Genomic DNA, 11528 nt, shown 5'->3' with positions numbered 1-11528 from the left:
CCTTATAACACTGGCCATCTCTAATCCCTGTGGCCTACCCTGGGCCTGGCATCTCCCACTTTTGATGACTATATGATTCTCATTCCTATGAACTCTTATCACCCTACTCCAGTGTTTCTAAGATCTCCCTCACTGACCTCAACCCAATGACACTTTGATTCCGAGCCCACCTTGATGGGACTTTACTCTCCACTACTAACACAGAAAACTGCATTCATATGTTTCCATCTACCCTCATTTCCAACTTATGTCTAGCCATTTTGTAGGGAACTCTTGACACCGTCTCAGAATTGCATTTAGTAATCACTCTACTTAAATGCCTGAGGCACTGGTAAAAAAATTATTTGTTTATACACAAGAATTTTGCCTGAAAATAAAAATTAATTATAATGCTTGTTAGCTAAAAGTTTTAATGGACCTACTGAACAAATATGAAAAGCATTGAACAAATGTTAACATTGCACAGTTATCAAGGATGCAGTGATGTCAGAGACAGGTGCTATATTGTGCATGCGTTCTGTTTTTATCTCTATTTCAACTTTATTCTATTCGGAGGCTCCTTCAACTCTCAGTGAGACTATTTTTAAAGAACCAAAGGAAAAGTCCATCTAGTCAAGAACATCTGCTTTCTATACAGTTTTTCTGTTTCATGATTTCTTCTGGAGACATGGTCATTTGACCTGAAACTGAAGAGTATGCTTGGGGCACAAAGATAGCAGAGTGAAACTCCTGTCTCCCAGCTCCGAAGATCCTAGTCCTTTGATTGTTCTTCTTTGTACTGTATGTTTTTATACAGACTGTGGAGGGGTAGAGAGTGTACTCTCAAAGGGAAGCCAATGAATGGCCCTATGTCAGACATGAGTGACTTTTTCCTTTGCGTCAGGATTCCTTCAGATCATCAGCTCTGAGAACGTAGCATAAGTCATTGTTTCAGAAGGTATAGGTTTGTAGAGTGGAGATTTTCTCCCCTCTCAGGTCCTTGGTTGGCTCCAGCATGTTCTCCTTTTTTATTTCTGATCATGACTCTATAGCTCAAATAATGTGAAAAGTCACAAACGTGCTTGATTGGAGATAAGCATTTTCTTACAGTTTAATACACAGAAACATTTCTTATTGAATTATCACTATGGTTTAGTGACTAAGACATGTCCGACTTGTGACCCCATGGACTATAGCTAGCCAGGCCACTCTGCCCATGGGATTCTCCAGGCAAGAATACTGGAGTGGGTTGCTATTTCCTTCTCCAGGGAATCTTCCCAACCCTGGAATCGAACCCAGGTCTCCTGCATTGCAGGCAGACTCTTTACCAATTGAGCTACAAGGGAAGCCCTGACCTGGTTTACAGCCTTGATTAAAATGGCCCTTTTTCCCTGGTCATGAATCTTGTTCCATAAATGGGTCCTTCTCAGACTTGTACAGAGCTCTAGGCTTTGAATACCTAAACTCTTGTGAATTTTTTCTTTACCTTTTTTAAAAAACGTGCACGGGCAAGTGCTAAAGTGCCAGGAAGAAGAGAAAATAGTTAAATTAGAAAAAGTTATTTAAGACTGAGCGACTGAACTGAACTGAACTGATGACATAAATACTAAGTACTTTCATCTTCAAGACATCAATAAGGCTTTACAGACACTACTCACTTCTGCATATAAGATGGGTTCCAATAGCTGGCTAAGAAGCCAGAAACCCATGATATTTCTCAGTACTAACTGCCTTTCAAAGGTGATTTGGTCATTCAATAACTTTACAATGAGCTAAAGACACTAATATACACCACTAACTGTAACTTGACTTTTTTTTTCTTCCACTGCTATTATACTATTTTTTAGGCTGCATTAAAAAGCAGTAGAATACATTAAAGATTACATAATTCATATGTTTAAAAGAGTTTATATTGCTTCTTTTCTATTGAAGTATATTTGATTTACAATGTTGTGCCAATCCCTGCTGTACAGCAAAGTGAAGCAGTTTTACACATATAGACATTCTTTGTAAAATATTCTTTTCCATTATGGTTTATCCCAGGAGAGTGTACACAGTTCCCTGTGCTATACAGGAGGACCTTGCTGTTCATCCATTCTAAAAGCAATAGTTTGCATATATCAGCCTCAAATTCTTAGTCCATTCCTCTCCTTCTACCCTCTTCCCCCTTGGCAACCACTAGTCTAAACTCTGTGTCTATGAGTCTGTTTCTGTTTGGTAGATAGGTTTGTTTGTTCCATATTTTAGATTGCACATGTATGTTATGTCATATTTGTCTTTCTCTTTCTGACTTACTTCACTTAGTATGGTAATCTATAGTTGCATCCAATGTTGCTACAAATGGCATTATTTTATTCTTTGAAATGAAAGTTTAAGTACAAAAAGAATTAACATAATGTGTTGAGTTTTGTGAATTAAGACCTTGTCAATTATATTACAGCACCTTGTAAAATGTCTATATTCTTGGAAAGGTACCTGCATTAAAGGGAACAACAACAAAAAAGACATGTCCCAAGCAAAGTCTTGAAGCTAAGTGTAAATTGCAGACAATGAAAAATAATGGATGGTCAATTAGATAAGACTAAAAAAAATAACATACACACAAACAAACAAACAAACAAAACATGCACAGGCAAGTGCCAAAGTGCCCAGGAAGAAGAGATAATGGTTAAATTAGATAAAGTTATTTAAGTTCTATTTTTCATATTTGTTTAATGCCATTTCCCAAATTGATGCAGAATCTATCCTGGCCAAGTTTCTTTCTTTCTTTTTCTTTTTATTATTCCTATAATAGAATAGCTCTAAATGGCATTACATTTGAGAATTGGAAATCTTGAATTTCCTATGAATGTTTTTGCATTCAAGCATTAGTAACTCTTCCTCACAATTTCATAGAGTGAAAAAAATGCACTTAGAAATGAAAAGAATTTGTAACTTTCAGTCAATAACTGTATATTGATACAAATATTTGTATAGTTATTCTGAAGATTTTGTAGCCATCTGCAATGGACTTAATTTCCCTCTATGAAAATGACTTTCTTGAAGCTTTATATAATATTATGTATTTAAAAATAAAAACATTCAGAATAATAATATAAAATATGCAATTGGTATATTAAATGCACTTTATTCAATTTTATCATGTACTCATATATATCAGCTGTTTTTAAAGAAGAAGGAATTGAGGAAAAGAAAAATAAGGTTCTCACTCAAGAAATCTTCAACTCTTGCTATGATTGATTTAGTTTTAGATGTTTCATTTGGCAAAAATTGATATAAGGAAAGTTTTCATTCTGAGTGGATGGTATTTTAAGCTTGTTCTGGTAATGTGCCTTCTTTGTTTAGATACTGGAACCCTTATCTGTTCATTGAGTATTAATGATTTTTCAAGTCATCAAGCACCTCCTGCTTTGTGATTTTCTTCCAGGCATCAGGAATTTCACCTTTATTGATAAATCTTTTGTGGTATTTTTCTTCTAGCTTTGATCTGAAGTGACAGACAAACCATTTCCAGTATGGCTGGGTGGATGTGTCTGGAGTGATGCTCCATGTGGCATATTCCCCCCCTGCTTCTCGATAGGTCTTATATGGGATTCTTCTGTCATCATTCAAAATGAAAAAATCATCACTTGTTACTGAACTAGTACAGAAATCAATGGCAAAATGGTCTGTTTGATGCCAGAACGTTCCACTGAGAGCCTCTGGACGGTGGAAGGGAACACTGTGGTCTCCATCATGGGTAGGGATTGTATTTGTACAAATTGCTTTACAGAAGGGACACTGTTTCCAGCAGCCACAGAGATGTTCAGAGAGCATTTTCTGGATTTCAGGAACCATTTCTTCTGCAAGTTTAGGCAAACAATTCTGTTCTACCTTCTTGATTTCAGGATCCAAAGCATTACTCATGGCCTCTTTGATAAACTCGATATCTTTTATCTCCTGGTGTTCAATGCTTATTAAGTCTTTTCGTGGAAAGACCAAGGTACTCCCCAGGTGATCACAGAACAAATCTAACCACCCAGACACTGTGCTGCTTTTATCTTTAGCTCTTGCTGTAGATGCATGTACAGCTGAGAGGATGGCATTCTTGATGTCATCTAAACTCATTTGTAGAAAAGTCTTTATTTTTTCACTTCCTGTGTCAGAAAAATATCTTTTAACATGGTTTTCAATGTAATTCTTAAAAAATGATTCTGGATTATGAAGGTACTGCCAGTAGTTATCAAAATTTTCCTCTTCTGCCAGAGAGATGAGAATGTGTTTCTCCAGGTTAGCTCTGTTTTCATTGAATGCCCGGCAGGTGGTTCGAATGTCCCCAGCAATTTTGAGGGCCATGTTTTTCCTTATGGTGCTGGAGACAGCAGGTGTGAGTTTCTTCCACAGAAAATCAACAAATGTTTTAATTGAAGTTGCTCCTTGACAAGAGATCTTAAAGCTCATGAAGAAATCATCTTTCTTGCTTTGTAGATAGTTAACAGGATCATTTGCCTTCTTGAATGCCTTGTGCATCTCCTTAAACTTCACTGATGCTCTTTGGAATAAACACAATGATAAGTCTATTTCATAATTTTTTGTAAATGTGTATCTTTTCTGAGTGGATGCAGACTTCACCCCCTCATGTATTATTTTCAAGATTTCATAGAAATAAGTTGAATTGTAATCATGCTTTTTCTGACATATTTTGTTAACAGTTTCATTAACTTTTGAAATGATGCAGTCAGTAGTCATATCTATGGAGAATATATCCAGGCGCTCTATTTTCATGGTAGAGAAACTCCAAGGTTTCCTGTTCATCTTAATATGTTTGTCATAGTTGATTTCAAACACTTCTCCAGAATAGTTCTCCAGTATGCTTGCCATGTCTTTTTCCTTCTTGAAATAATCAAAAAGGATGCTTTCAGAATCCACTTCAATTTCCGGCTCTACAGCTGGGGGGAGACTTGAGGACACATCATAGACCCATTTTTTCCAAAGTGTATTGAATTTCTCATGGAGCTCTTCCTCGTTCAATTTGGTGCCATTTAGCAATAAAGCCAACTTCTGGCTTTTATCTAATAATTCCTTTTCATAACTTGACTTTTTGTTATCCAGGTTTTCTTGATTTTTTTTAAAATGAATAAGTTCTTTGGCTTTTCTTTGGACATCTAAAATTAGTGCCTCTTTAAGGATTATGAGTTTATTTTCAAAATTTCCTTTCCACTGAACCAGCACTTCACTATCTGGGTCTTCATTAAAATGTTTTTCAAGTTTTTGCTTGATGGCTTCATATATCTCTGCAACTGGAGCCTCCAGAGTATACGTTTCAAGTGTCTGGATTTTTCCATTCTGAATCTGGTTGATCAGCTGGTCCTGTAATCTCTGCACATGACTCCTCAGCTCCCATGTCCAGGAGTTATACATGCTTTCCAGTTTGCTCATGGCCATGACTTCTTGAGTGTTCCTGAAGCTGAAGATAAAGTTCTCATTCAGTAGGGCTCTCCACAAATCTTGAACTCGGAATTTTACATCTGATATCTTCATGATGCTTCCCCTAGATTCCTGTTGGGCAGTCACAAGAATTCTGCTTTTGAGTTCCTGAACATTGTGACTGTAGCGAGGATTGGGAGGGGCCATTGGGGGATTGCCATCCCAGAGGTGAGCAAAGTAGTAGACGTGGGTATTGGCGTCAAACTTAATGACATCACTAAAGCAGGTTACATCGGAGCACTGCTCTTCCTCAGCTGCTATTGCTGCCATTTTATCCAATTTCTCCTCAAACCGCCTTCTTCCTTCCATATTTTGGTCTTTAGCTGTAACTTCCCCCACATTTTGATGGACAAAGAGGCAACTGGGAGAGATTTTTACTTGTTTCATTCTCAGAAAAGCTTGGACAACTATTTGTAGAATATCTTGCATCTCTGATGGATTTTCGCCAAAAATATTGATCAAAGTCAAGCTTCCGAGTCCGATGACAAAGGTTGCCAACTCATTGTCATGATTCTGGGACTTGTTGCTGAGTTCTGGGGCTCGAAGTCCCTCTGTGTCCACAACAAGCACAAAGTCAAAGCCAAGTTCATCTGTGAATGTCTCCTCCACTTTCAGAAGCTGCATGTAGGCCCCCCGGGTACACCTCCCAGCACTGACAGTGAACTGCAGCCCAAAAAGGGCATTCAGCAGGGTGGACTTCCCTGAACTCTGCAGGCCAAGGACAGAGAGAACAAAGAGCCGCTTGTTTCCAAGTTGCTCGGAGAGCTTGTCAAAAACAGCTGCCACCCACCTCAGGGGCACATATGAAACATCCCCATCCATCAGCTCAATGGGAACACCAGATATCATCAGATCTGCAGCAATGTGGGGAAGGGAGAGAAAGAGGGTATCTTTCATGGGTGAAGCTTCTTCCAGAGCTTCATAGATCTGGCCCACTTCTCTGAGAATGTGCTCAATTCCCAAGGTACAGTCATCAATCTTTCTGGAAATAGCTTCTATCTCTTTTTGCCAGTTTTTCAGAGAGCTACTCTTTGTGGCCTCTTGCTTTTTTTTTTGAACCAATGCCTTTTTCTTCTCCTTTAGATTTTCCAAGTGTCCTGCAGTCAGGTTGTTCAAAGCTACATTCAGCCATTGGAGGAAGTAGAGTTTGGTGTGAGTTTCTGAATGAGTTTGGGGAATTTCAAGGACAGAACGCATTAAAGCATTGAGAGGAAAGGCTTTTCTGAACTGTTTTTGTCTTATCGTTTGTTTTTCTGTCTCAATCTCACTTTTGTGTTGTTCAATGCTGCGATTCCCCTTCTCTCTGAGATGATAGAGTTCTTTGTCCTTTGTACACCAAAGTTGCCACAGTTTTCCCTGAAGAGGTAGTAAGTGTTCCTTGACCTGAGGTATTTCCATTTCTCTCAATAGGGTCATTAGAGCCTCTGCCTTTTCTTTGGCTTCCTTGCAATCTCTCTGGTCTTCATCAATAAGCATTCCTTGCTTGCGAGCAACTTGGGCACAGTTCTCCAAGCTGAGTGCAGTGTTAGAGAGCTCCAGCAAACGTCTGATTGCAGTTGTTAGCTCCTCTATTAATTCTGCCTCATTTCTGTTCCTGATCCCAATTCTCACTCTTGGGCCAGAATTATTGACTGTGACTTTTCCTTTATCATCAAGCAAAAGGATTAAAGGTTTTGATGACTGACACATGTCATGGACTATTTTTTGGTTTCCTTTATTGTCATCAGAAATTGACATCAGGATCACAATTATGGAAGAAACTTCCTTCAAAAAGGTGAGTTGCTTCTCATATTCCTTTGCATCTCCATGAAGATTGGTAAAGGTCAAGCAGTTGTCAAATCTGTCCTGCTCTTCCCCCCCAGGACAGAACCAGGCGACTTCCACCACTCCTCCCATCAAGAGACAGTCTCTGCTGCTGCCTTTGCAATGTCGGTGAAAAAAGACATCATGTTTGCGTTCACTGAGAAGACAGTTCATGATCTGCGATTTGGAAGCAGAGAAGCCAGTTCCAACTCTAATAAAGGACACAATGGGGGCAGAAACATGACACATCTGGTGATTCTTGTAATTGTCCTTCTTCTCATTTATTGATTTCCCTACTTGCTGCCAGCTCCTTCGAATTTGTCTGAGAGACCAGAGAGAGAATTCAATTTGAGCATTGCAGGGATTAGGTATGAGAAGGGGGAGGGCAAACTGACAAATGGAAAGTTTGTCCAAAATATATTGTCTGGCAAAATCATCTGCACAGTGAAGAATTGCCATCTGAATATCCATAGGGTGAACATAGGGTCTGACATTAGTGGCTGCTGAAGGCTTAGTAGGATGAGCACTTTCTTCAGGTAGATCTTCATATGGATCAAAAGTCTCCTTTTCTTGATTTGAGGTGCTTGAATAGACTTGGTTCTCTGTGTATTCTTCATGTTTGATGATCAGGTATCTCAGCCCATAATCCAGCATCAATAGCTTCTGTAGGAAGTAGAAGGGAAGTTGTCTTTCAGAGCAGGGCTCGGTGTTGTACACAGAAGTCTTGTGGATCAGTTGGAAGTTAGCTCTGCTCATTTTTCTTGGGTAGTAATGTTCTAGGCCTAGACGCTGGAGTAAGTCTTGGAAGGCTCCATTTTCTATGACTTCCTCCTTTTTATTTTCATTATCATGTGCTTCATGGTGCTCTTTCTTTTCACGGAAGACACTCTGCAATTCTTTTATCACCTCCTCCACTTCCAATGAAGAGACAGTAGCCTCATAATTACCATCAATGAGCAGTCTCAAGTCTTTTTCTAGGTTTTCCCAATCATGATCTCCAGGTCTGGTGAGGACATATACAACTTCTTTAGTCAAAGATCGTCCCATGTGATCTTTGATTAATGCCAAACGCTGTGTTTTCTCCTCGTGAGAAACAGCTTTGATGCCCACTGTTGCTGTCAGACCTGTGAGCACCAGGAATGCCTGAGCCCTGTAGCTGCAAATATTTTTGAGCTCTTGGTATTTATTTTGCACAGTTTGCATTTTGTCCAATAGGAAGTCTAACTCATCATGCCCCAGGAGATGCTGAAATATATTGTCAACCACATGATATCCTGCACCAGATGCTATCAAAAGTAGCAAGACGTGTGTGTCTGGCTTCCCTGTTTCTTGGAGGTGTTTCAAGAAGCACCCAAGAGACAAGCTGACCTCATAAGTCAGCTTTCTTTGAGCTTCCTCCACCAACTCTGTGGATTCAGAGTTGGCCTTTACTTCCCTAAGGTCATTCTGTGCTTTTTTAAATATTTCAATTAATTCAGAAAATTGGGTGATATGGACATTGTCTTCCTTTGGTTCTGACTGAAATATCCACTGCATAATGGATTGAGCCTGAGGAAAGTTTCTTACTGTATAAATGTGAGGATCCAAGAGACTACTCAACTGAGATTTAATAAATTTAGTTTCATAAATGGACATGTTTTTGCAAAAGTTGACAGTGTTTACCAGAAAATTCTGCAGACCCCAGTGTTTGAGGCATATATTAGTCCAAATGGTATAGCTTTCAGTTTTTTGACTCAATCTTTGCATAAAATTTATCAGCCTTTTAAGATGTTCTTCAGGATCAAAAACATCCCAGGATTTCACATCCTCTAGGAAAATCCTAGCCTCCTTCTCAATATTCAAGAATTCTTCTCCCTCCTGGATCTGGGCAGTGAGTTCAGTCAGAACAGTATAGTTGTGTTTCAGGCAGTTAGCTACTTTACGAGCATCCTTAAAATCATCTTTGTGGCCATAGAGGACAATGTCCCAAACAGGTACCAGCTGAAGTCCACGGTCAATGACATACCAGGTGTGATTATTGGCGACTAGACCAGCTTTCCAGTCAAAAAAGTCATTTGCTTCTGGTGGGCCACCTGTCTGGGCCACAGATAATTTGACTTCGGTGTGGAGATTTTGGAAGGTCGTTCTCTGAGAGGCTTTTTTCGAATGAGAGTCTGATATATCCCCACCTGTAGCTATGTTCACGCCAAAGCCACTGTAACTGCCCCTTATGTAAATATCCAGGGCCTCTGCTGCTTGCTGTTTCACTTCTGCCAGCTGCTCTTTTTGGAAACCCTCTGAAATGGCTTTCCACCAGTAGATTCCTCCCAGGTGCAGAGGGCCCTGATCAGCATGAGACCCAAACCTCTGGAAGAAGTCTTCAGTCCTATGCCTCAGCAAGAGTAGTTTGTCTGGGTCTTCTGACTGACCCAAAAGGTCTTCAATGCATTTTAAATCCTGGAGAGCAGCACTGGAAAGTTGGAGCTGGTCAATGGGAAAAATGCAGGAGGCCAGTGGGATATAGATGAACTTGGTTGAGCAGAAATAAGAGTGTGTAGAATGTGATTGTTGTATTTTCTTGGATTCTGAATGCATGCTCTGATCCATACCAGCTTCCAGGCTAATACCCCAACCTCCACCCTTTGCTAAGGCTGTTACACTGAAGCCCAGCTTCTCTACAGTCTGAGTGAACATGGATTCTTCTTGAGAAGATGTAAATTCCTTCATTTCCCTCCTTATACACTGATTAGGGCCACGGAGTACAAACTCCTTGGGGACACAGAGTAGCTCCTCTTTCTTCTCTAGGAGACACCTTTGGTCTCTGGTTTTGTAAATTCCCTGTAGGGCTATCCCTCCAGATGCATGTCTCACCAGTTCTCTATCTGGGAGACTTTTCCTGTGAGAAAGTGCCCCCTCCATAACCTTGAGTTGTCTCTGCATATCTTCCATGACTTCTCCTAGGGGCTTTTCAGGAGATGGCCAGAACTCTTTGGGGATCTCCATTGTTTGCCTCAGCTCTGCTTCCTTTTTCCTCACTGCCTCTTCCTGATGTTGCCTTTGTCTGATAGCACTTCTCTTTGTTCCTGCAGTGCCTGTTCTGCCTCCTTCTGCCTTTTCTTTAATGATTCCACTCAAGACTCCTATAACTCTGAAAGAGTATTTGAACGTGACAGGTTAAGCTGTTTCTCCAGGGCCCTTTTCTCCCAGGAATGTTGCACCTGGCATTTCAGTTTCTGGAGGTCTTTTTCTTCTAGGTGTTGTAAGGCATGAGCAGAAGTCTCACCCAGGTGTTCCTGCAGCTTTGACTACTAGTACTCAACTTCCAGTACTACTTCTCTGAGCATCTCCTGGAGATCTTGCCTGTTTTTGCCTCTGAGCATGGGTTCATTGGGCATAGACTCTGCTGTGACCATGGCTGTAGGAAGAAAAGACACTCAGTTAGCCTGTGGCATGTTAATAGGCAGAATTCTGTGATTAATTTGCAGAAATCTGTTGCTTTTGTATACACTAATAATGAACTATCAGAAAAAAATTCAGGGAACAATCCCATTTAAGATCAGACTAAAAAGAATGAAATACCGTGGGATAAACTTAACCAAGAAGGTGCAAGACCTATATTCTCAAAAGTATAAACACTGATGAGGGAATTTGAAAGTGATGAAAAAGAATGGAAAGATATCCTGTGTTCCTTGATTAGAGGGATTAATTTTGTTAAAAATGGCCATATTATCCAAAGCAATCTATAGATTTAATGCAATGACTATCAAAACACCCAGGACACTTTCACAAATGTAAGACAACATGATTCTAAAAAAATTTTTTGGAACCACTAAAGACTCAATTGCCAAAGCTGACTGGAGAAAAAAAAAATAGCTGTATGTATCTCATTCCCTATTCAGACTATACTCTGAAGCTACATTAACCAAAAGAGCATGATATTGGTATAAAAGCAAACACATATATCAGTGGAAAAGAGTAGAGAGGCCAGAAATAAATATGCACACTTTTGGTCAATAATCTATGACAAACGAGGTGAGAAAACAGTGGGAAAAAATATAATTCCAATAAGTGGTGATGGGAAAATTGGATAGCTACATTAAAGGAATATTACAAAAAAATAGGCAAAGAATAAATAGATGTTTCTCCAAAGAAGACATACAGATAACCAACAGGCACATGAAAAGTCACTCAACATTGTTAATTTTTCAGTTCAGTTCAGTTCAGTTGCTCAGTCATGTCCAGCTCTTTGCGACCCCGTGAATCGCAGCACGCCAGGCCTCCCCATCCATCACCAGTTCCCA

The 11528-nt window shown here is 39.7% G+C and overlaps 1 protein-coding gene across 1 annotated transcript; it reads right to left on the bottom strand.

Moving 5' to 3' along the window:
• Positions 1-3305: 3305 nt before the first annotated feature.
• LOC128060850 (interferon-induced very large GTPase 1-like) lies at positions 3306-10640 on the bottom strand. The gene is given in 2 exon segments (XM_052653215.1): positions 3306-10286; positions 10289-10640. Coding segments are annotated over 2 exon segments (7284 nt in total). The 3' UTR covers positions 3306-3354.
• Between the last annotated feature and the right edge of the window lie 888 nt (positions 10641-11528).

Source organism: Budorcas taxicolor, chromosome 15, assembly GCF_023091745.1.
Source record: "Budorcas taxicolor isolate Tak-1 chromosome 15, Takin1.1, whole genome shotgun sequence".
In the NCBI taxonomy this organism is placed as follows: domain Eukaryota; kingdom Metazoa; phylum Chordata; class Mammalia; order Artiodactyla; family Bovidae; genus Budorcas; species Budorcas taxicolor.
Note: the sequence above shows the minus strand (reverse complement) of the source record. Positions and strands in the feature narration are given on the sequence as shown.